This window comes from Channa argus, chromosome 1 (assembly GCF_033026475.1).
Source record: "Channa argus isolate prfri chromosome 1, Channa argus male v1.0, whole genome shotgun sequence".
NCBI classification, from domain to species: domain Eukaryota; kingdom Metazoa; phylum Chordata; class Actinopteri; order Anabantiformes; family Channidae; genus Channa; species Channa argus.
Genome location: NC_090197.1, coordinates 3,552,924 through 3,579,160, shown reverse-complemented (window position 1 = coordinate 3,579,160; position 26,237 = coordinate 3,552,924). Strand labels below are relative to the sequence as shown.

Sequence of the window (26,237 nt, the reverse complement as noted above, 5' to 3'; positions counted from 1 at the left end):
AGACTTCAGGAGAACCCCACCCCTTCCTCCCCTCGCTTGTGCTAGTGGAGCAAACACTCGCACACATTCTCCTCAGGCTTAATGGGATAGATTGTGATTCTGTTCCTCTGAATTGGAAGTCGGCTGAACAATTGGTTTCCAGTAAAACAGTGTGGCACACCAGCCGCTCTGCTCTGCTGGAAAGGGGTCAGACCTGCTTCACGTCTGCCGGACCACAGCTGATTCCCTTCACAGCTCCTCTTAGTGCACAAGTGGATATTTGAACATGCCCTGCAGGGAATTCTCTGCTTTTAAAAGCTATCGGGGAACGTTAATGGAAGGAGAAGAAGCATTCACAAAGCCCTGGGATGTGCGATGAGTGGGGGAATTCCCTGCAGCGTAAAAATAAATATTACGAGACTCATGCAGACAGGAAGCCGATCTGAGATCCACTTCAATTAGAATCAAACCAACTCTCGCTAAGGAGTCAGCTGACTCACGGAGCAGTGCAAAAAAAGAAGCTGTTTGTTTGACTCAGTTTACATTTAATGTACATTAGCCAATTGTAGCGTGAAGCTTTAGCAACATAACAGACATTTCTCGTATGTCCTATTTATGGCAGATGTCAGGTAATGGAAATGTTTCGGAGGCCTGGTTTATTCAAACATCGTGCACATGCTGGGAACCAGTGCAGGGGCAGTTTTTCCTGACCTGGAACAATCTCCTTTCACTCTCCCTGTGGGCAAATCCAGAGTTTAGCAGCAGGGTTTGTTTAGCCGGTTTCATGAAATTCACGACATGAGCACAATCCTGAGTTAACTCTCGTGATCAAGACTCAACGGCCCCGTGTGTTTCTGTGTGCGTAGGTGTGTGCGTGCCACTGCTTGTAAACTGCTTGCAGTTCTATAACACTTTTTAATTGTTGACCTTGTTTTTTCCCCATGTGTGACTGCACGCTGGTTAGCATCCCGTGTTTAATGTGTGTGGGCGTTTTGGGAAAACACTCACGTCATGCTGCTCTTTGACCTTCTCGTGCTTTTGTTTGAGGATCCATTCGAAACAAACACGCATAGAGGGGTTTGTTGCAGGGACCATGTCAGGTTGTAACTTGTACAAAATTCTATTGTGATGTACAAAATGATTATGAATCTAAATAATTTTTTTAGTGATTGATTTCGGCTTCAGATTTGCTCGGCTGTCCTCGTGCTGACCTGCACCTCCCACCCCGTCAGTCTGGCAGGGGGTCAATCACCTGGCCCAGCACCTGCTGAGCAGCCTCAGGTCGGAGTCGCCCTCCGCGGAATTCAGCTGGTATTTGTCTCGATTATAGCTTAGCGTGGTGCCAGCTTTAAATAAAATCAGATGAGTCACACAAATGATCAGTAATTGTTAATCTGATGTGACTTTTGCCCTTATGCAATGCATGGATGTAGTTCAATACAAAACACTGAACGTTTCCAGAAATATTTCACACTGCCATGTGAAATCTGGAAATACTTGAGAATTAAGTGATGCTGTCTGCCCTGTCACATTTGTCATCACTTGTCATTTTGAGGATCAAACAGGGTGGGGATGTTTTCATTCTGTGTCAGATTTCCTTTTCGACTGTGTCCCTCCCATTTGTTTTTTTTTTTTTAAACCCCTTCATCTGTGCTCTGTGCACTGATAAAGTACCAGAAAGAATGTAAGTACATGAAAAGCTCGCTGGAAAAACATACCAGCCTCTTTCTCGCTAGATTACAACAGTCACGGCCCAGTTTGTAGATTGTCTTTCTGTGGTTTAAGTACTGACTTCCCGTTTTAATCAAGATGAGCTGAAAGGATATTGATGAGGCTTTTCATTTTCTCCAGCCCCGTAATCAGGTCACAATTATATGTGCTAAACGTAGTGTGAAACACTCACTGCTATTTCAGATGTTGCTGATCAAAGGCATTGGTGTCATGACAGACGTGCATTGTGACGCTCGCGGTTGTGACCCAGTAGCTTGAGGTCTTTTGTCTGTTTGCTAGGACACTTTGCCTTTCTCACGGCACCTCCTCGTTCTCCCCTGGACGACTTTTGTTATTGTGCGCCTGGAAAATCAGAATAAAGGTTTCAGTGGGCGGAGGGTGTGTTCAATAACGCGCTGTAGGACAAACTGATAGTGGACGTGCAGTGTTTGCTTGGGCGACCTGGGAATGTGTCCTTGGTGTCTGTTATAAATTTGTCATCCAGAAAAGCTGCCTGAGCACCATTGATGGGTACAATGTCTTCAAAGGGCTTTTTGAGTCTTGATGTGTTTCTTTGATCTTCTTGGAATATGTGAAAACACTGCTTCTTTTTTGGGCCCTTTTCCTTTGTCAGGCCTCAGGCAGTAACCAGAAACAAGGGCTTTTTGCCTGCCTGCTGTATTATGTATCAAATCTTCTATTTACTGTAGGGACGTGTGCAGCAGGTGCATCAGACACAGTGATCTGATCTGAGTGGGGCTTCGTAATCAATTACTGGAACTGGGGCCCAGGTTTAGTAAATAGGAACATTATATATGTACAGTATTAAATGTGTTCAGATGACACTGTAAACCCCCCAGCTGCGCTTTCCATCCGTGTTGTTGTTTGATGGAAATTATGATTCCTCTTCTCAGTCATGGAGTTGTTTTTAATAGGTGGTGCTGGAAATTATGAATTCAATTACAGTTCATTTCAGGTACGTTAATAAGACATTGAGCTTTTCCCAAAAAGCTGAAGTAGAGCTGCCAAAGCTGAGTTGGGATGAGTTGCCCTCCTTAGAATTCAGCTCAAATTTTTAATTATACTGCAGCGTGGCCCCAGCCTCAATTAGGATCAAATGAGTCACACAAGTATTTATATATTTTTAATCTGATCTGGGTTTTTCCCATTTGCAATACATGGATGTACTGTATAAAACACTGAACACTTTCAGAAAGATTTCACACTGCCGAGTGAAAACTGGAAATCCTCAGGGATTAAATCATGCCGCCCTCTCAAGGGCCAGGAAATGAATTAATAAGACAGTCGTGAATGCGCATTTCCATGCACAACATTTAAACAGAAAGTGAACTGCTGATCACCCCAAATCGGATCAGTTGACATGTTCACGTGATGCCTTTTCATTCTGACAGGGCTGTTATTCTGGTTCTCTTGGCCCATGGAGTTGCGAAAAACAGGAAAGAGGACAAATGTCATAAATGAGAGATGTTTTTATTGCTTCTATAGTAGGAGTGTGTTATTGAGTTAACAGCAATATTTTCCACACACCTTTTAAGAGTCAAAGCAGAAGTTTTGAGACACAATCACACGCTGACATTTCCTCTACTTGAAGAAAATCCTGATGTCAGTCAATGCATCTGGTGACCTTGTGACTGTTTTTCGCTTATTAAACACTATACTGTTATGAATCGTATTCTAACTGTCATTCATTCCGTGAGGAATCTGAAATCTGTGTCATGTTTCAAGCTTTCAGCACAACAACTAGTCTGAATGGGAAATTTCTGGTTTCATAGCTTTTTGCTTGTTCAGCATGACTCTGTTAAAACAATAAAAACATGTGTCCAGAGGCTCATAATCCAACACACATCAAATACTGTGTTTGGAATAATCATTTGTCCAGTATGGCTTTTCCACAGAAAACACGTTCTATAGAGTTAATGAGTCTAAAATTAACTCCAACTCCTTCTGCTTTGTGGAAAAATGTCAGTGTGTGACTGCAGTGATATCTCGGATAAACGGACGTCCTGTTCTGTAACTCAAACAAAGTTCTCTGACTACTTCTGCTGAAACACGTCATCACAATTATTTTGGTTTTTTGCTTCTATATATTATTTTAACATTTAACCACTGCCACAGTGACTCAAGAGAAAGCACTAATCAGCTGCCCACATTTGGCAAATGTTTGTGAGTTAATGCACTTTTAAAGTCAAAGTCTCTCACATTTTACAATAATCATTATAATTATTTGAAGCTTAGACCTTTAGCCTAAAGCCCATATACCCATGCTTAATTATTACAAAACCTTCAGAGAGAAATGCCTCAGACATCAAAGATGTGCTGGCAGAGGAAACTCACGTAGTTTTTCAGCTGCACTTTACTGAGGACTAAGCGTTAGATCAAAACTCGGACAGATACCAGCTCCTATAATGCTGCAAAAATCTCTGCTGGTGTATCACAAGTTTAAAAGCGTCAAGAGATGCTGGATGGAAGTGTGCTGTTTAGCATAGCTGTTTTGCTAGTTAGGGCTCCAAAAAGAGCTCTTAGATGGGGTCTTCCACATGTTTATACTCGCATGGAATTTGAGAATCGATTCTCAAGGTTACAAACAGGTTTGCTTCAATTGTAAAGTATTGTTGCACAATAACAATTATGCTTATGTGCTTTTAATTCTTTACTCCAGCAGCGCGGTGAATCTGCTTTTTCCATGGTATTAGCATTTAGATTGTCAGGCAGAAACAAGATCCTTTAGTGATTTACCTGCAGCCTCATCCAAGTTGCAAAATATTTAATTTAGTTAAATCATACGTGGGCTGTCTGAAATTGTGCAATGGCTTTGTTTGCTGATAGGCTGCAGCTGGGCGGGTGGTTAAAGGTTAGTCTCAAACTCCCAAATTAAGTGTTTCCTCCGCCTCCAGTGAACTCGACTAACCTTAGCAATCTTTAAGTCATACCAGTAATATAATATGTTTTTTTTTCCTAACTTCACACATTATACTCCGTTTCAGACACACTGTGGTATTTTGTTGGACAATAAGTATATAAATAAATACGATTGTATACAATTCAGCAGTGAATAACCACATCCCGCCTGTGTCTCTGCAGAGCGACAAGGACGAGTCGCAGTGGGTGGAAGAACTTCTGAAGCTCCATACAGCTCGAGTCCGAGACATAGAGATCCTGACAGGCCTGGACTTGTACCGATCCACCAACCTCACCTACACCTGCACCCTCAGCCTCAAAACCTACCTGCACACATTTGAGAGGGACGACTAGACACACAGCGACACAGACCAACACACATATGTACAGGGTGTAGCTCTTTAGAGAAGTTAAGCATTTTCACTGCATGCGCGCTGGACAAGCCAGCGCATCGTCGTTCCACTGCCGAGGAACTGCCCACGAAGTGCTTTGAAAAGGGAACATATTTTAAAAAATTGAAACGAATAAAAGAACAGTTTGGCAGGTGCACGGTTGGGCGATTACAACAGGAATAATCAATAATATCTAGAATATTTCAGAACGAATAAGCTAGGAAATACACAGGGTGGGGGAGTTTTCCCCTACAGCTACAGCATTGCATTACATACATTCTTATCTGACACCACGGATCACTTACTTATACCGAGATCAGCGTTTAGCTCCTGAACTATAAATACATGCTGTCAATATTCCTATACTGACTTGTTAACTTTAAAGAGCTTTGAATAAGTCTTCGCATACACATAAAAACCAATTGGTGGGGAAATAACTTTTTTTTAATCAACGTATCACATCGTTCACTGCATTTCTGTGTTTATGCTCAATGCCTAAAAAAAAAAGCCTTTTAATACTGCAACAGCAACTCAACAGCAATGCACAGTAGGTACTGTCCCAAAACATGCAAACTTGCTGTGGGTTTTCTGTTAGAGGAGGATTTGCAACTTTTTTTTCTTCTTGCTGAGAGTTGGGCAAAAACACAATAATTAATTAATTAAGATTAATTTGAAGCTGGTTATTCAATTTCCCATAAAGACTGAAAAGCCAACAAATCTGTTCCTTTTAGTCATAGCCAGGCCTATAAACACACATGAGAGCGAATCTAATTCTCGGTAAAAACCATGTTTTCCAAATTTCAACAAATCGATCCTATAAATAACACTGGATGAACTACACACCAAATTTTAAGTACCACACATTACGTAAATGGGGCCAGTCGTAATATGGGGCCACAAAATATTTGGCAATAAGAAAAAGAGCAAAAAACAAAAATAGCATTTGGTACATTTGGTTCTGACAATCATTTTGTTCCGTGAAATATTTGGGCTGTCATGGAACAGAAGGGGAAATATGTCATTACCAGGGAAAACTGTGAGAGTGAGAAGCTTGAACAGCTCTTTCCTGTTTTGATGAATTGCTGCCAGTTTCTTTGGTGAATGACATCTCCAGACTCGTCCTTGGCAGAAGGTTAATACAGGTTCAGAAAGGACAGCAGGAGTGAATTCACTAACACACCCACTCACTTTGCACAACAATGTTCAACATCATTCTGTCTCATCAACTAGGTCTATGTTTTTTGTTTTTTTTTACAACTTGTCATATTTATTACAAAGCATCATAACAACCAGCACCTAGTGTGTTAGTTTTAATCCAGTAGCACCTCTGCCCCCGTTAATTGTAATAAGACACACGTAGATCTCTTATTACAGGAGGTCACATTGCTGATGCTGCTGTAGTATGTATGTATGTACACCTGCATCTTAATTTCCTACATTTGGCATTTTCATTTGCAGCTTTGTTGGTAAGTTGCAGCCACAGGCAAAGGGAAGACATTGGAAAGTCCCACACTCATAAGTCAGTCGTGTTTATTTCAGCTAAAACCATCAGCATCTCCTGCAGGGTGAAGAAGCGATGGCCTTTTTCTTTTATTGTTTTAAGTCCGCCTGGTCGAACATAGACGTCCAGCGACAGAATGGATGTTTTCCCCTGACATTACTGTACAGTGGACATTCATATCATTGTTCAGCTTTGATGGTGATCCAGCTGCGCCTCTGCAAATGGACTACAGACTGCTAATACTACAACTACCAGATCCATTCCCACTTAACTCACTTAACTCACATAAAAAGAAGTCAGAACCTGTACTTTTTCATGTTTGGTATGTACTTGTATAACATTGCGCAGATGAGTTAACTATCTAGCTAGCTATCATGGTAATTGGTAGAAGAGAGAAAAGGATGAATATAGTCAATAAAGCCGTGTTTATTCCTGTAGTCTCTCAAATAAAAGCCGTAGAGAATTGTACAACTTTGAATGACTGGCACTTCTTCTTTTTTGGTCATTTTCATTCCAATGTAACCATAAGGTCAGGCAGCATATTTCCAAGTTTTTTAGGCAGTTAGGCAGTTTTTGGCTGCCGATGCTGACGACCAGGTTGCTGCTCAGCCTCAGCTGTGTTGTGACAACTAATGAACAAAACTCTCAATTTAATGCGGTGTTTCCTGTTGGAAATGTCTGGATTTACTTTGATGATACGCCGATGACCTGAGCTCGTACGTAATGTTCTAATGCCTTTGGTTTCTAAGGAATGTTGCAGAGGAGCACAGCGTTTGAATGTAGTAGTAAGGCACATAGTTCCAACCCAACCGTGAATCAGTTTATGACTATGGTTGTTTATTCTACTGCAACATTGGATTTTTTGGGATGGGAAAGAAATTATTCGTCTGGGAACATTTTGATAATATATAAATTCCATCAGCCTGTTGTTACCAGGGAAATAATCTGGTTGCCTCACCAAAACCACAGTGTTGCGGCCGTATGTTTATCATCATACACTAATCATTATTGGGAGACTGGGGTGAAATTATTCTACTCAAACCTTAATGTCTTTGCTGACAAAATTTGTTGCCCGTGAATGAATCCGCCCTCGAACGTGACCTGTTGCCGATTCATTTCGGTGGACTCCCGTGTTTGATATTCAGAAAAATCACTGAAACCAGCAGCGTTATGACCTCACATGAATTGGTCAAGTGCTTCTCATTGGAATGGGTGGTATCTGCATGAGTCTGCTTTTGCGAAATCTACCCTGGAAGACTTTAATGGTGAATAATCAAATCCTTTGTAGCAACAAGTACAATATTTCACCCTGCTGACTAAAATATTGACATACTTAAGTCCATGTGTTCTGTATCTTATTACTAATTTAGCAGCACTTGCTGAGCAGCTTATTTATTGTGAACGCACCATGTTGAGAGTTTGACGCTCCCGAGAAGAGGTGGAACAAAGTATTAACCAGGACCCCTAATGTGACAATCAATCCTTCTTATTTCTCTGTGGTAACCTCTGTTGTGTAACTGCATTGTGTAACAGATTGAGCTTGACTTTAGTTAACTGTATAATGCAAATGTTGCCACAGAAGATGACTGTACTGCAGGTGGTGTCACTGTGGCTCACCTGCAGGTGGTGGCTCACCTGCAGTACAGACACTTTACCCTGAGGATTTCTTGGTTATAATAAGTGTCAATTATTGTCCCATTGAGCATCTCTGTGCTGTTACTGGAAACAGAAAAAAAGAGATTCGTTAGTTTTTCCATGTGGGGATGTGCTGATTTGTTGCTCCAGTTCACTAAGATCAGCGTAAGGTTAGTTGGAATAGTTTGTCCAAATATAAACGCAAGCTGCATCTTTGGGCGGTGTTATTGCCCAGGAGGGAATAAAAACCTGGCTTTGAACTTGGTTTGCTTGGTTTGGCCACAGTGTGTAGCACTGACTTTCCTGTTAATATGTCCTTGACTGTACAGCATCATTCATTTCTTCATACGACGAGACTCATTTCCAGTTTTCCACAGCCCTCATGACTTGTCAGAGTGTGTAAAGTCAACCTTTCCTAGCTTTAGGATTTTAATTCTTTTAGAGATTTAAAATTTCACATTTTCAGATGTGGATTTTTTTTTCGCACCTTCAAAATAAAAAGAACCTACACTTTTGTCAGAAATATCTTCAAAATAACAAACAATAATAAATGGAAGAAAGTAGGAGAAATAAATTCACACATTGCTTTTGATGTAACCAAATATTTTCACGAATACATCAAGTTGTACTAGAATCCACAACAGTCCAGGCCATTTGTATTGGCTGCATCAAAGATGCAAATGTTCTTCGGCCTCTATGGACTCAGCTAACAGAACCAGCACAGAAAGATTTCATGAGTTGTTTGCAATAGCTTACAGACTCTCTAACCTGGCTTCCTTTCCCCAAACTCTCTAAGGAGAGATTTTGAAATTGATTTGGAAGGTTTTGAAGGCATCTGGGCAGCTGCTGCACATCAACAGAGAGTAGCAAAGTGTGGCTGATTATTTCAGAGACTGTTGCAGTGAGTGGAGTGGTGAGTCATTGTAGGATTTTTACAAGGATTGTGTTCCACACAGACAAGTTGGAAATTAATTGGACTGGGAACACACCCAGGCCCCCTGTGTACTTGCAGAGTGAAAAAGTCTGGCGCTTCATCATGGACCTCCTGTTTAAAGCAGAATCCAGGAAATGGCACCTAGAGGCGTAGGCCTCTACAATGGCGCCCAACCCCAGGGCCTCTACCACCCACCCGGATCGTCAATGGTGACCCTGCCTTTGCAGCCAAGCGTGATAGAGAGGATGAGGTCTGCAGCATTGGGTGGACTGCGGGGGTTTCCTGTGTAATCATCTTAGGTTGTCCCTTTTTACTCATAGATGCTACTCAGCCTTTCTTTTATTCCTGCTCCCGACGACTGCACCCTTCATCAGTTGCCAGACACCCAATATGTCTCCGCACCCTGTGATTAGGTCGGGATTAATGCTTGGATCACTCTGCCTCATGTCAAGTGTGCTGCTTGTCTGAACCTGATTTTAGTAAGAGGCTGGTTAAACCTTTCTTCAGACAACATACTGTATTTGAATCCTCTATTTTCTGCTGTTGATGTTGAATGAAAAATGTACAGCAATTAAGGGGAAAACTGTGTGTTCATAGAAAGGGGCCAACAATTTTTGTCCATGTCTTTAATTAGACAACGGGGTGAGCTGCTTTCCACAGAGGATACAGGATAGAGTTCCAGTGAGGACTAAAGCTATTCTGGACATGTGTAATTTTCAGAGTAACACTCTGTTAAGAGATGTGGCTTTTGACTTCTCCAAATGTCTCTAACCGTGGATATATTCGTCAAACCCCTCTCTTCTCAAGTGTTTCCTTTCTACCTCTTCACTTAACACCATCAATTAATTGCCCAGAACGTGTCCTTAAAAAGGCGGATGTGCACAATATTCCTGCCCAAAGTCTCCCGGAGCAAAGGTCCTGGTTTTTCATCGTTTGCAGTTTAATCAGAGCTTATCGAGTGAGGCTAATTGTCAGAGTTCCAAGCTCAAGGATACTTGTGATACCAAAGGAACCCGTCTCCTTTGATGCAGAGATTTCCCAGCTTCCAACAGCCAGAACGGAGTCTATGTTTGACATTATCTCAATTGCAAACGGTCCATATTGGCTACAGTTGTACGACAGATGTAGTTAATAAACAGAGAAATGTTTCCAAGTTATCAGCTTTTATCAATATACAAATAAATAGTTTGAGCCTGCTCAGTGTGTTGTAAAGCTAATTGTTCCCCACACGTGTTATGGTCAGAATTATCACCACCTCTGGTTTGATAGACTGAACACAGACACCTGGGGTTATCTCCTCGTTCTGTCAATCAGTTACTTATCTACCTTACACCTGGTCCAGAGGTCATTACTTTATCTACAGGTGGTAGAAATGCTTTTGCCTCTCTGTTTGTTGTCTGCTTGCTGGGAAAGTGTGTGGAGAGCATCTACACGGCAGCCATGGGTTGGATCTATGAGTTGCAGAGAAAGAAGATCATTGTGAGTGTATTCGCTTCATTAGCGAAGACTTTTATGTTTCGTTTTACAGCAGATCGCTTTGCGTTGATGTAGCATTTAATCTTTTTCTACGGAGGTTTTCTCGGATCACTGCTCCTTATCACGCGCGGTGCGACGGGTGAAATCGTGGGAAAGCAAAACGAGCGTCAAACTCTGGCCGAGTTATTGCAGTGAACGACTCTTGATCATTAGTGTGATTTAAAGGGAGCGATAATATTACTCAGCAGCCTCAACTCAGTTTAATGACACGCTGTTAAGACTCACACCACATTTCTTTTAAGTTTAACGTTGTGTTTACACATGTAAACAGATTTACTGTTATGAGCAATAGCTTGTGTAGAAGTATGTGAAGTCTACCAGCTGTAACTGACAGGCAAGTTGCTGAGCTTTAACTTACAGGCAGCAACAGGCTAAAATAGTTCCCTCAAATATATGAGGACCGTTTCCTTTGTAAAAACAATACCAACATCCCAATTTAATGAAGCAATAAACAATAGAGTCCCATTTCTGAAAGCGTTGCGATTATATTAAAATGTAGATTTTAAAAAAAATTTAAAATCATTTTAAATCTGTTATTGACTTTTTAAGACACACAGAAACACAAAAGAAAAAACCTTTACTCATCATGAATTGGATGCAAGCAACCAGTAAAAAAGACAAAATTACATTGGACTCAACCTGAGCTTAGATTAGTAATTTATTATTAATAAAATCATACGTGAGTCAGTCTATTTCACAGGCTCACTCATTAATGATTCATGCAACAGGTATGTGTTCTTTTAAAGCTTCCCATCAGTCACATAGAATCATAAGGTCACATGACTAACACATGTCACTTTCAATAAATAATATGTTCATCTATATCGTCTGATCAACAGGATCATAAATATAATCATATGTAAAAAAAAGCATCTACAAGCAAAAACTCTTGAAAGTGCATAGATTATCTATGTGTTTGGACCAAACTCAAGCACAGAATAAATGGGTTCAGATCCAAAGCGTCATTAAAATATGTAAACAAGATCCATGAAGGCCAAACCGGTTTCTGCAGGGCTCAGTGGTAAAATCCAATGAATGCTTAACTGGTGTGGCAGCAGTCCAGACCTGTGTTTACGAGGTGAGACAACACAGGAGAACTGTTGAGCAGCTAAAATCCCATATGCTGCAAGAATGTGGAACATGCAAATCAAAGCCGCCAGTTTCCTTATTTCTCAAAGACTTCTATGCCCCTGCATGTGCGTGTGTGTGCGCGTGTGTAAACACATTTTCATCTCTTTCATTTAATTTCTCATTTTCATTCCTATTACTATTCTACAAAGAATGTCTTCTTATCATGCATGTGTGCAGTTTGTTCAGAAGACATTCAGCCACTGACGTCAATATATCGATGTTTTTCTTAGGCAGATAAATGAAGGTCAAGTATTATGAAGTTATTGCAGTGCAAAGATTGCAGACCAGTCAGTCTGTCTCGGTTAAACATGGGGCCACACACATAGAGGTGGAAAAGCTTCTAAGGTGCAGTAAATGTAGTCGCATATCGACTCCATGAAAATCTCTACGGGGACCGTTGTAGAATAACTTTTCTTGCTGAACAATCCTTCATTTGTGGCTAAAAGTATGTAGATGTGTTGCCTTGATTGGCTGCAGACGGATCCAGCTCAACTGCGGCAGCTTTAAAATAATAAAGAACTGTAGTGGTAACAGGTTGGGACAAGACACAGGAATGTGGGACATCCACCTTCGCACGGCAGGTGCAGCTCCAGGACTGGACCACCAAACCTCTGCTGTAGTTCAGTAGGAACGTTGCTGCAGTTACATATGTGCCTCATTAGCTGATGTAGTTCAGGGTGTGGTGTCTTCCAACATGTCGTTAACGTGAGCCTGCCTTTGGATGTGGTCCCTGTCGGTCGGAAACCGCTGTGCCTGGTCCCGAACAACAGCTCACGTAATGACGGCTTTGACAGACTGGCTGTCCACTCCCGTAAACCTTTTGTGGACAGGTGTGGGCGTAATTGTCTTCAGCTCATCGTGAACCATAAAGGGACAATCCAGGGCTCCCGTCACTCCTCTAAATATAGGACAGGGAGGTGTTTGCTTGCACTATAAACTGGACACAACAAACAAGCTCATATTTATTACAATCAGACTTTTACCAGACCACTTGCTGTTAATTGCTTTATTATTTATGCGCATCGTCCACATCATGGTTGCTCATTCACTAACTGCGCAGAATAACACCGGTGTTTGACGTCTCTTCGAATATCTTCTTCTTTGTTTCTTTGGAGCAGAGAACAGCTGTTGCTAGGCAAAGCAAATGATCTCATTTATGTGAAATCATTCCATGAGGTGAGGATTTGTTAAACACGGTGTGTGTGTGTGTGTGTGTGTGTGTGTGTGTGTCTGTCTCTTACTGTGTTTGTGTGTCAAAGATTGGTGTGTTGGCTGTATCAGTTGTTACCCTAATCCTCGGTCTTGGACTCGGTCTTGGACTGGACTTGCAGAGATGTCGAAACAAAGGTGCGATTACGCACACACACACAGACACACACACACACACACACACACACACACAAAGGTTTTCCTGTGTTAAAGACATTTGCTGAGTAACTGTTTTTGACAAACTTTGTCTCCTCTGTGTGCATGTGCACCTATATTCAGATTTATGCCACAGGACCAGTGTTTTCAAACTGAAGACCCCCTACAGGGTCTCTTAGAGCAGGGCCTTTGTAAATTGCCATTGCACGACCACAGTTAATAACAGGTGGTGTCTCAGTGTTGGTGAATAAAGGCGTTTGTAACTTCAAAGTCCACAGAAATTTCCCAAGACCATCCTGGTGGCAAGGTGTGTGTAATTTCCAGAAAAAGATCTTTGAGGCTTCCCAAAAGCCAAGTAAATGTCGGTTACAGAGAAGCTCGACTAAATGCTGTTTTGTGGAATTAGATTTTAGCTGCAACGCCCAGTAAGACGTTGTGCACGCTGTTTCTGCAGACATTTGATCCACGAAATGGATGTGTGAAAGCGAAGACATTTAGTGCCTGCCAAACGTATTGGAACAGAAAGGCATCAGACTGAAAGTGTGGGGGTAAGGTCAAAAATGAAAATGAGAAAATTCAGACTAAGAGCATTTATTTGACGCATTTAGACCTTGATATAATCCATGACATACATTGCCTATAAAGAGCAGTGAACCCGTTTCCAGAAGCAGACGTGCAGACCAAAGGTTTACAAAGTCTTCATGTAGCTTACAAGGTGGTTCTTGATAGCACACGGTGTTTAAAGATCCTCTGAATAATCCACCAGGTAAATACTTTGTCTCACAAAAGTTCCAATGATTCTCAATTAACAAACACGGAAAAGCAAAGATCAGGCAAGCCAGGCTGTCCCAACAAGTCCATCACAGTTTAAAGTCCAAGGTGTGGACGAGGCAAATAGCGAACATACGAAGGATCCAGGTTGAAGGTATTCATGGCAGAGAGCGGATGATTCTGAGCCTGGGGCTCCAACAATGTTTCTGTCGTCAGCTGTGGATGTTGCATCACGTCTGCAGCAGTACAGAAATGAAGCATCAGATATTTAAATCCCCACTAAGTTGAGTATTTTTTTTCCCCATATCCTGTGGAAGCACATGTGCATGAAAACAACAATCCATGACGCTAAGAGCCTGTGCAGACCATTGGTTTTGATTAGCTGTTCTACTTATGTGCGACTCATCGCCTCCTTTGAGAATTTGGAGGTGAAATCCCATTATTGTCTAGACGGAAACAGTGACCCTCTGTGGAAAACACCTGCATCCAATCCATTCATCACCCTGGTGAATTGTGTTTGTGTTTCAGGTGCACTTCAGAGTGTAGGTCCCTCAGAGCCCTGCACATAATTACAGTGATTCAATCGCTGTAGTTAAGAAAATAGACTTCAGTCAGCATCTAAATGGATTCAAGTAGTTGTGTGAGACACAGACGACCCAAAGGGCTGAGTAACAAAATAGTTTTTTAATCTGTCAGTGATTTGGCCTTTTATTTAGTTTTTCACATATTTTAAAGTTTTTATACTTGGAGTTTTAAAAGAACATTGCTGTGACTCTGAAACTATTTTGTCCAATTTGGCCTTTAGACGTTTGCACAACCGCTGCACTTCTTGAAAAGTACTTGCAATACCGGTGGCAGCTGTGGGACTGTTAATCACTCACGTGACTTCACTCACTTCCTCTTTTTGAATGTACGGTTTTCTAGTGTTATTATGCAGATGACTCACAACAGGTTGTCATGGAATTTCACGTGACATACAGAGAACAGTCCAAACAAAAATACACAAAAAAGAGTCATGTGCCAGGCTTATGATGGCACAGCGTAAACTGTGAGACGTCCACGATGGACATGGAAAACCAAATTCTGAAGGAAAAGGTAAGAACTGTGAGTGTTTGACTCTAAATTTAAAGTCATGTGGCTCCTGAACTCTGAGATGGAGCACAACACAACAACACAACAATCTCCAATCAGAGGATTTCACGAGGAACTTTGCCAAACCGAACCATGACTGTAGAAGTCACCATGTTTCCCACCCACAGCCACCATGAACTCACTGCGTCTAAGATTCCATTTTGTCTTGTTGCAGTCACCCCACACACGTCCTGCAGAAACCGATGCTACGAGCCCTATGACGGCGACGTCCCCAGCTGCAGATGTGACGAGAACTGCGTTGCCAGTAACAGCTGTTGCTATGACTACCATGACATCTGCACCATCCCAAGTGAGAGACAGTTTCTCATGTTGTTTAGTTTCTGTAACAATTGACTCTTCCACAGTTGTTATGATGGAAGAATCCGGGGTTGGTTAGAACCACCCTCACTCCCTCTGGTTGGTTCATTTTGACCCTGGCGTCTTAGTGAAGTTGCATGTGGCTGCCGCACAGCAAACGTGTGGGAGCTACTGACGAGCGAGCTGAAAAGGAAAGACACCATTTACAATGCGAACGTCTTCAGTGCAACACAGTGTGAAACTCGATGCCTGTTCCCCGCAGCTCAGCAGTGGGAATGCACGAGGCTGCGCTGTGGAGAGAAGAGGCTAACGCAGAGCAAGTGTCACTGCTCCGATGACTGTCTCTCTGCAGGCGACTGCTGCACAAACTACAAGCACGTTTGCCAAGGTGAGAGGACCGAAACAGACTTTGGAAGGGGGACAACCCCCGCGGAGTTCTGTATATGCTGCAGATAGAGACGTGGTCCTGTTTAATCCAGTGTTCGAAAATGTGAGCTGTCAGTCTGTTTACACAAAGTTCTGTGTTTGTTCCACCCCGTTGCAGCGGAGACAGCGTGGGTGGAGGACGAGTGCGGAGACTTGTCGTCCCCTGCGTGTCCAGCCGGGTAAGAGTTTACAGTGAATGTCAAAGACGTCTGATACTTGTACGCGTTTTTAAAAGTTGTTTAACGGCTTTGTCCACTTTGAATCACTAACTAAAGTCGCTGTCACCTTCTTCTGGATGATGGGCCTCTTCAAAGGCCCAAACAAAGGGCTGAGCTGCAGCTGAGTGGAGACGCAGCCGACGAGAACGAGCAGGAAAACAGCCGAGTGGAAATGCGTGTGTGTGTGTGCGAGAGAGGCCAGACAGTGTTGGCACATATGCACGTCCACATGCTCAGCGCTGCTCTGTAATTAGTGTAGAGAAAAATGAAATGTTTGTGGAGAACATCATCTTCTCTTAAGCTGCACAGTTTTATTTAGTTTTAACTAAACTCCCCACTGGGTGTGTTAGAGCACACGTGTTTTGGTTGAACATTCTTTTCCTGATTTGTTATGCTTTCTTGTCTCCCTGAAGCTTTAAGCAGCCGCTGCTCCTCGTCTCTCTGGACGGACTGAGGGCTGAGTACCTGCAGACGTGGAGCAGTCTCATCCCCGTTCTGGACAAACTCAGTTAGTACTAACCTCAATAAGCTCACGTCCTCAGGGCCGAATGATAGAAAACAAAGATTGTAGTTCCTCGTAGTGAATGTGTGTGAGATTTTGAACTGTGACTAAACATTCCAACGATGATGAGGATGTCCCACCCCATCTTCCTCAGTAGTAATACAGTTGTAGGTAATGTGAGTGTTGACCCTGGCTCAGTTCCTCTGTGCCGCATAATGAATTTATCCAGTCTGGCTGTAGCTCAGTGACGCACACGCCTACTGTGAAACCTCTGACCGATGGAGAAGCACAGCGGTGACCTCAAACACAATGCTCACGTAGCAGCTCATGCATTTTGTCTTCTCTTGCTCTGCTCTGTCACAGAGAAATGCGGCACGTCAGCTCCGTACATGCAGGCAGCGTTTCCCAGCAAGACTTTCCCCAACCACTACACCATTGTCACGGTAAACTCACCTTCCTGAATGCAAACATCTGCAGGCGCAGTGCATTTACACGCTGCAGGTGAAAGCACGAACAGGTGTTTTCAGTAAAGGACTTTTGATGTTTCCTCAGTAACATTCAACCACCTGTCTGCAATGAAACTGCGTTGCAGATATTAATCTAAATGTAAATGCAATTTAATAGTTTCCTGTCAATAATGAGGGACACATCAGTGGGTAAACCTCCAAAGGACGTTGCTTGAATGATCATGAAGAGTGCACATCAAACTGCACAGAAAAATCTAGACCCCCCCGAAAAAAACCAATATAAAATACACCAAGTAAACAATTGTGCACTAAAAACACTAAAAGGACCAAGTAAACCTGCTGATAAAACGTAGGGGGCTGCTCAGTTGGTAGAGGGGCCGCCCATAGGGTCGGGGGTTCACGCCCAGCTCTCCCTGGTGTGTCCTGGGCAAGAAACTGAACCCCCAGCAGCTCATCCCCATCCCCACGCCTCAACTCACAGGATGAGTACATTAAAGTAAAAGTCTTCCCCAAATAAATCAAAAATCCAATGAATGATCCTCCGATGAAAAATTATAATGAGGTAAATGGCCCAAATACATTTAACCTGAACAAATAAAGGAAATGCAACATCACACAACAACGAGTCATTTCTGTGAAATGTCTGTGTTTTACAGACATTTCACGCTACAGACTCAACGCTTTTGACTGTCGCTGTCTTAGTGTGAGAAAACCTTACAGGGTCAGTAGAGTTCAAAATAGCTTAGCACAAGAATCATAGGTGATTTCCACAAGCCAAGCGAGTTTATTAGAGACGAGAGAGACAGAGAATTACTGATATTATATATAGTCCCTGATATTACGACTGTATTTTGTTTTTTTCCATTTTTCAAAGATATTACTTCTCTCTATTTAACGGGTAATTTAACAAGTGACTCACCCCTTTAAGATCATTGTGAAAAGTTGTAAATTAGCGATGAGTCAGGAAATACTTTCACATGTGGTTTTAGAGGTGGGTTTCAAAGGGAACGTGGTTCATATCCAAACAACTGTCACTCATCTTTCTCCCCTCTCTGCTCCCTCCAGGGTCTCTACCCAGAGTCCAACGGTTTGATCGATAACACTATGTACGACCCGGTGTTTGACACCACCTTCAGTCTGTCCAATGCAGAGAAGGACAACCCGAACTGGTACCTTGGTCAGCCTGTGAGTGCATTTACAGTTTTTCCTAAAGACTAATGAATCCACTTGATTCCCTGATGTGACCATGGGCATCTCCTGCGCGAAATGCTTCAGTCAGTCAGAGGACAGTGGACGTCGACCTGTGGCCACTTTCTGAGATTGAAAGAATGGAAAAGAAATGAAATCTTATGCAGCGCAACAGAGTAAAACACATCGCATGAAATCCTTTTCTCAGTTGGAGACGGATATAAAAACCAGGCGCTGTATTTAAAGTCCACGTTTGGCTACTTTAGATGTTAGTGTAGGTTTTGGATGGAAGACTCATTACAAATGAATGAGGAGAATGTTCACAAAAGGAGGTGGGAGTAGTTTATTTAAAATTATTTCAGTTGCTAAGATGCGTTTAATGGAACTGGGACACAAGTCAACTTCATCAGCAGAACTCATCTCTTGAAAATTTTCTGACAACAGCTTGAGGCAGCAATTTTTTTCAGATTTTTGGAGAAGCGTGTTATTTTTTCCATTGTGGAAAGAAAACACTGGGTATTGGGTTGTTTTATGGAAAAATATGTTTTTATTGCATGTTTTTTAGTGTTTTTCCGAGTAAATGGGTCACGTTGAATCAGCACCTTCCCTTTTTCTGTCTTTGCTCTTTTAAAATGTTGCTAGAGTGAAAACAAGCGGTCAAGTAAATTTTTAACAATGTCCAAAAACGTTCCTGCAGAGGTTTCAGTGACCAACACACATCCTGTTTGTGTGTGTGTGTGTGTGTGTGTGTGTGTAGATCTGGCACACAGCAAAGTACCAGGGACTGAAGTCTGGGACGTTTTTCTGGCCGGGATCAGACGTCAAAATTAATGGTACTTTCCCCGACATCTACCGTCTGTACGATGGGTAAGAGCGGTTCTTCACGCCACATCATAAAAGTGTCACACGTCACAGAAACAATTTAACATTTTGGATGGTAAACGTCACCATAAATCTCCTCCTAACACCTTATTTTGGCTCGTGCTGACACTATTAAATCTTGTCACATGGTAACTGATCCAGCAGTTAGTCAGCAAATCACACTGATGCAGATGCAGATATTCAAGCTGTTCGTTAAAACCACGAGCTGGGTTAATCAGCAGTCATGCAGCTTAAGGTCAAATGACAGGAAGACAATATGAGGATATTGGAAACTTTTACACGGACGAAGATGTGGGTTGGAGCTTAGTCAGTGCACATAGAGCAGAGTTCAACTAAACTGCTCCTGCAAATAGGTTTTGTAAAGCACAAAGTAAAGTATAAATGCAAAGTCGCACATTCATACAGAAAATATCCAGAAAATGTGTTGTGTTTTTCCAGTCACCATTACCCAACCACTTCTTTACAAACCCACCGCACATTGCTTAATGTATTTGAGGCAACTGGTTTCCTCAAGTTTTTTAAGTAACTTGAACTTATCCTGGCTTATAGAGAAGTTCAACAATTGCTGACTCATTATTAGGTTTCACAGCTTTTCTTGTATTTGAATTTAATAGTTAGATGATTGAAGATTTACACAACATTAACAGGTGTTGAAATAAAGTAACAAAACTGATGAAAGGCACAGGACTTCACTTTTTTTTAGCCAGTGTCTGTGAATGCAGCAACACATCGTAAAGCACATTCCTGTGCTTATCGACACAGATGGGAGTAGTGTGTTTATTGCTGTGTGAAGAATCACAATTTCTCATTCCAGGAGCTACATGAAGCTCAGTACTGTTCGCCTGCTTGGAGCTGGATGAAATAAATAAATGCAGGTGTAACTTAGAGACGCACTAAAAAAAGCCCAAGATGTGCAACCTTCCCTCTACATGACTTATCACTGAATGCATGAAACCACGTGCTTCCTACAAACGGGTCTCTTTGAAAACACAGCATACACACATTGTTCATCAGTTGCATTTGTTTGTGGGACACATCTAGAGCAGATACGCTCATTGTGGTTGAATGTAGCTGTGTCCTTTTTGACAAATCTGAGGGGGAAGAAGTGAGGCCATGCTACGTACGTGAGCTATTTCATCATGACTTATTAATAAGCCTTCCTCAGAAGTCTTGCTGCTTTGAAAGTTGCCAGACACACGTCTTAAACCCACACATTACTGTAGTTTAAGCCACCTTTCACCAGCATCAAATTAAGTGTCTCCAAGTCGTTGAAAGCTGATTTTAACCACCAGAGTAGACTTTCAAAAATGATTGTGGTTTTACTGGCTTAGCCACAATCTAACTTTTCTGAGCCACTAAAGCCCAGAGTTGATCCTCAATGTCTACGTATTGAACTGGCAACGTCCTGGCCCTAAGCTGCCCTTCCAACATTTGGGCCACCACTGCCCCTTTACAGTATTATTTGACCTACATGTTGTAGGTCTACCTTACGGTCTCCTACCAGTTGGGCAGGCTCAGAGAACCTCCAATGGGAGGTGTCCATGGGACATTCTTATAGGATGACCTCAACAAGTTTTTTTTATCATTCCTTTGAATGTTGAAAGAAGAATCCTTTCCAAAAAACTCCATCTCAATGTGTTGCAAGGGTTTGTGCTGCCTTCTGATTGTTGTTGCTGGGGCAACACAGCTCCCCTGGTAGGGTCTCCCAAGGCAATGTGGTCCTAGCATCTGCAGGGCCTGGATTTCTCACTTGTGCCCTCACAGTCCCAGATGTTATTGCACATGAGGATGTGGAGGAATGAGAGCCCAGCAGACAAAACAGACATCATTTGATGCTAAAACTCACCCCAGGTCAAACCCACTTTTTCAACACGTTCAGACAGAACAGTGTCTGACATCATTGTTTCAAACATTTTATGACTCATCTCTTCTGTTCCATATTTCAGTAAAGTGCCATTTGAAGAGAGAGTGTTCACTGTGCTCAATTGGCTTCAGATGCCAAGTAATGAAAGGTCAGTTCCTGTTGGACATGGTTCAGGAAAAGTCTTGTTCTCACACAACACTTCATTCAGAGTTTGTTTTGATCAGGAAGTTCGGTCCATGCTGTATATTTTAATTGTTTGGTTTTTTTGTACTGTAATGTTCTTAGCAAGAATTTTCTTTGCTCTGTTCCAATTGGACTTCCCCTCCAGGCCCGACTTCTACACTTTGTATCTGGAGGAGCCTGATAAATCTGGACACAAGTTCGGTCCTGTCAGTGGAGGGGTAAGCAAAATACAGAAGGAATAAAGCTTCTCTTTCTTTTTGATTTCAACAAATCCCCCATGGCCCTTATGATACGGATGTTCTTTCTTATGCTGCTTGGTGTAAACAGTCACAGATACAAGTTTCTGTAGCAACAGTCCAAAAACAACAAAATAAAGCCTCATGTAAAAGCTGAAAGATGGCAATAACATTTGCATTCGTATCAGCTGAACTCCTTAAGCATTTAAATGAGATCCCATAACAAACAGGGACATAAGCTGCATGGCAACGACTTCACTACCCAGTAAGAAATGAAGCATAAAGCTCCTGTTTGTTTGTTTCAAATTGATTTATTCTAGTCTACCTCAACCCAAAGATTGATGCTCAACCATTTCCTTTCTTTCTATTATCAGACTGTTTATTACGTTAAGCGTTTCTTTTACTTTATCTTACTTTATCATAATCGCATAGTTACCTTGGGTCTTGGGTTAATTAGATTCCGTCAAATACTACTGATGCTTCAAAGTTTGCGTAGTAAAAACGTGATTTTGCTGTGGTTCAACAGAGAATAAAGGCTACGTGATGTTCCACATGATTGTCTTAATGTTTTACTACATCAGTTATTAGATTGGCAGCACGGTGGTGGAGTGGTTTGCTCTGCCGCCTCACAGCTAAAAGGTTCTAGGTTTACATCTCAGACCAACTGTGGCCTTTGTGTACGGAGTTTGCAATAATCCAGTTTCCTGCCACAGTCCAAAGACATGCGTGTTAGGTTTATTGGCGACTCTAAATAATTGCGAGTGGGCCTGGTTGTCTGGCTGTGTATGTCTCTCCGTGTTGGACCTGAGACAGACTGGAGACGAGCTGTCACAGATGGATAGTTATTAGATTGCTGATATGAACAGATAAACAGCTGCCCTGGTGTCCTTATGTCCAAATAAAAATCCCTCCTTTATCTGTAAGCAGTTATCCTGTTTACGGTCGCACTGGGGCTGGATTGATAATAGAGAGCTGGCCGGCTTTGCTTGTTCTAGGCGTCATCAGATCCAACATTTCCAGTGTGCTTCTTCTTCATTATGACATTAGAGTCATAAAGCATGTTAATCTGACATGATGCTGGCGGGGCTGCACCTCTGAAATCCAGCATTGGCGTCTTTGTGATCCAAAGATCTTTCAGTGAGGACATATCTCCCTTTTACAAGTGCAAACATACTCGAGTATTTGTTTTTGGCATTTTGGCATTTTCTTCTTTTTAAAAGAAGGTGGGACATATTCCCCAAAATATGTACGAAGCAACAAAAAGCAACTTGGACTTAAGTGAATGCAGCTCTACCCTCCTGTGAGGGGGAGTGAATATACAGGTTTAAAAAAAGACAATGAGGATGTGATGCAAACAATCACATCCTCATTGTCATCATCTACTTTAACCGTGTTAAAGTTCAGTATATTACAAGTCAAACAAAACAATTTCCAGGAATTTATTACACTGAGCCCAACTCTCCTTACTTGGTCTGATCCCATTACATCAATATTGACATCAGAAAAAGCATAAAATGGGGAATTAGCATTGGACTTTGGACTTTTGCTGTCCTGCAATAGTCTCGAGCCGCTTTATTGTGAGAGTACACGAATGATGATGCAGGAATTCTGTCAGAGGACAAAAGGGCCCGTGCAAGATCTATTCCGCCCACTTTATTTGGAATCGCACATTATACCAAACAACTATAGTTATTGCAAATGTATCTCCTCTGATTCCAGCTGTTGAAACATTTGCTGTTTCCAGACACTATTTAATTCTATTAGTGTTTTTTTGTAGAAAGGTTTACCAGTACTGTGCAATCAGCAGGGCTGATGTCTTTAGATACGTGGGGATGTTGTGTTGTCATTCGTGCCATTGCATTGTAAGCTCAGTTCATGAGAATTTTCTAATGAGAGCCGCTGCATGTTGTTTGTTTCCCACAGCTTATAGCGTCAATCCAGGGTGTGGATAAGATCATGGGTCAGCTCATGAATGGGCTCAAGCAGATCGGCCTGCACCAGTGTGTCAACATCATAGTTGTGGCTGATCATGGTAACTTCAGTATCACACACACGCTGTGGAACATTTGACCGCAATTTGACGCAACATGTAGTTTTTTGACTTTGGCAACCAAAAACTATTAATACCTTAGGGCATATGGCTACATCATCAATCATGCAATCAGGACGTTTTGTGGTTTAGTCTACAAACAAACAAATCTAATCAAAATGGCAGATTCATGTCGGGGCAGATTCTGACCTATGAAGCATCAGTAGGAGCCTGACAAAAGTCAAGCAGCCTCTGGTCTCAAACGTAATCGAACTGCAGTGAGCTTGGGAAAAACACAGCAGTGGCATTTAATACCCTGAGCACTGAAAAGAATGAATTCACCAAAGTCAATCTAAAAACCTGTTCTGCAACGGTTTTCAGGAGAAAGACAATGTCGACACGATCTTGTGACATACTGATCTAATTGTCATGCAGGTATGGAAGAGACGAGCTGCGACAGGAAGCAGGTGCTGGAGGAGCTGGTGGGTGATGTCGGTAACTACTTTGTCACAGAGGGGCCGCTTGGACGGATCCGATCCAAAAACAAAGACGCAGCCTGTGAGTTGATGCATGTGCAGTGGCAAGTTACTGATTTGCTGCTTCATGAACCAGAACATCTGGTTACGAATGCAGCTGACAGGCCTGACCGAAGACTTAGTCATGTGGTAAAAACAGCTGTTTGAGAAGCACCAGATTTGTGGTGTCACGTGATAATTATTAGCGACAGTTTGGTCATTGCTGGCGTGAACAGGATGTTGACCTTTTCCTTTCACCTTCTCACCAGGGGACCCAGCTGGACTCGTAGCTAACATGACTGTAAGTAATGAAGTCCCACCTCTCACCATCACCCACAGCGAAACATCTGAGGAAATAATATTAATCTGCTCAAGTGTTTCCATGCAACACAGAGTCTTTTGAGAGGACTTCTGTCCTGGCTCTGCCCTGTTTCTAAGGCCTAGTCCACACGTACTCGAGTATTTGTGCATCTTGGCTTTTTCTTCTTTTTGAAGAAGTTGGGACATATTCCCCAAAGTATGTATGAAACAACAAAAAGTATCTTGGACTTAAATGAATGCAGCTCTGCCCTCCTCTGAGGGGGAACCATTTAATAAAAAAAAAAAAAATATATATATATATATATATATATATATATATATATATATATATTTTTTTTTTTACACAACTTCTCTTAAAACACATGACCTTTACCAGTAAACAATCAAATGATCACACCATCATCATCATCATCATGATCATCTACTTGACTAGACTGTGTTAAAGTTCAGTATATTGCAAGTCAAAAAAAACAATTTACAGGAATTTATTACACTGAGCCCAACACCCCCCCCTCCTTATTTGGTCTGACCCATTACATCACTAAAGCATAAAAAAAAAAAGGTCATCTCCAGCTTTTGCACACTCAAAGCCTGGTAAGTGTTATGTAAATGTTGGTTTTTTAAACCAAATAAACATGAAACAACAATGTTGTGTTTAATTTTAACCAACGTAATCCTTAACACACACAAACCAACCTGGGACATCATGTCTGCCGACACGCTCACGATGTTGCTAATGAAGCTGGAATTTGGCTAAACCGACATTAAGGCTTCTGCTGGAGCAGCATGGTTTCACGGTTAGTGGGACGATGCTGCCTGCTGGTTTCCTCTTGACTTTAAGTCTTACACAGTATCCCTGCACATGTGGAGTTGATGTTACATGATTAGGGGACCTGATTGTTGACTGTAGCACAAAAACCATGATGCTCCAATATTTGATGTCTAACGCGGTGATGTAGTATATAAAGAGAAAAAGTGTGGACAGGAAGGTGAGTGGTACAAGACAAAGGGCTTTTCCACAGGAGGCCAGGGTTTGACTCAAGTGCGTGAGGGAAGTTTTCAGCGCTTGTAGCGTTTTGGGTGTTTGGTAATTGATCTTCTAACGAAACCTGCCCTGAAGATTTGGTGCTTAATCCCACAGTCGTTCCTGCGGCATCAAACACTGGAGCGTCCAATAGCAATAGCAACAATTTGACGCCTTAGAAGAGCATCAATATCTGACGCTGTGGGATGAGAACGTGTTGATTTGTTCACGTTTTTCTGTTTTAATGCAATGATTTTCATGTTTTGCTTTTGAGTTTTCACTCTGTTTTCCGTCCGGCCTGTTTTTCCATTGCACTCTACCATTTTGGGTCCTGCTCTTCGACACATGATGTTATCGTTTCTTTGGCTAATAAAAAATCTACACATTTTACATGAAATGTAACTGTTATATAAAGGTGTCTCAGTAAAAAGTAATTTTTTATTTTTTTTTATGATTTCAGTGCAAGAAGCCGGACCAAAAGATCAAACCGTACCTGAAAGCCGACCTACCAAAGCGCCTCCACTTTGCCAATAGCCGTCGCATCGAAGACGTCAGCGTCCTGGTGGAGCCCAAATGGCTGTTAGAGAGGTATCCATCAGTGTTCTCATAATTGCATGTGAGATGTTTTTGAGAGTGGACACTAGTGGTTATGAACATTTACATTTATCCAAAGCGACAACAGACGTTGTACAGAAAGAATTGACAAAATGATGCAACTCAAAGGGAATTCAGAAGGCCAATAAAGTGGGAAAGTGAGTGCAGACTGTCTCCTTGACAAAGAGCATATTTCTAAATAATAGTGCTTATTTAGGGAGGATAGGAGCTGATTTCAGACTGTGATAACGTGCACATCCCACTCACTGGACTAAGACCAAAGACGTATATCTCTGCAGGAAACGTGGATCCCTCACATTCTGTTCTGGTGGGAATCACGGCTATGACAATGATGCTGAAAGCATGCACGTAAGCAATGAGGATTCCTGTTCTGTTAATCAGCTCAGTGCAATAACTTCCCGCCTGATGGTCTTAATTTTTCCAGAAACAAATGTGCAGAATTATT

The 26,237-nt window shown here is 42.0% G+C and overlaps 2 protein-coding genes across 3 annotated transcripts in view; both read left to right on the top strand.

The window, feature by feature from the left end:
- enpp2l (ectonucleotide pyrophosphatase/phosphodiesterase 2-like) overlaps positions 1-6,979 on the top strand; it is a 31,930-nt gene extending 24,951 nt beyond the window's left edge. For both annotated transcript variants that reach the window (XM_067507765.1, XM_067507850.1), the window contains exon 25: positions 4,792-6,979. In XM_067507765.1, the coding sequence (XP_067363866.1) occupies positions 4,792-4,962 (171 nt within the window). In that variant the 3' untranslated portion in view covers positions 4,963-6,979. The remainder of the gene's footprint in view (positions 1-4,791) is intronic.
- Positions 6,980-10,402: 3,423 nt separating this feature from the next.
- LOC137128912 (venom phosphodiesterase 1) overlaps positions 10,403-26,237 on the top strand; it is a 30,024-nt gene continuing 14,189 nt past the window's right edge. Inside the window, exons 1-16 of the mRNA XM_067507637.1 lie at positions 10,403-10,549; positions 12,997-13,084; positions 15,180-15,314; positions 15,585-15,710; positions 15,867-15,927; positions 16,380-16,474; positions 16,832-16,911; positions 18,001-18,120; positions 18,881-18,990; positions 20,952-21,017; positions 21,198-21,270; positions 23,212-23,320; positions 23,753-23,875; positions 24,102-24,133; positions 25,638-25,765; positions 26,071-26,140. Coding sequence (XP_067363738.1) covers positions 10,511-10,549; positions 12,997-13,084; positions 15,180-15,314; positions 15,585-15,710; positions 15,867-15,927; positions 16,380-16,474; positions 16,832-16,911; positions 18,001-18,120; positions 18,881-18,990; positions 20,952-21,017; positions 21,198-21,270; positions 23,212-23,320; positions 23,753-23,875; positions 24,102-24,133; positions 25,638-25,765; positions 26,071-26,140 — 1,455 coding nt within the window. The 5' untranslated portion in view covers positions 10,403-10,510. The remainder of the gene's footprint in view (positions 10,550-12,996; positions 13,085-15,179; positions 15,315-15,584; positions 15,711-15,866; positions 15,928-16,379; positions 16,475-16,831; positions 16,912-18,000; positions 18,121-18,880; positions 18,991-20,951; positions 21,018-21,197; positions 21,271-23,211; positions 23,321-23,752; positions 23,876-24,101; positions 24,134-25,637; positions 25,766-26,070; positions 26,141-26,237) is intronic.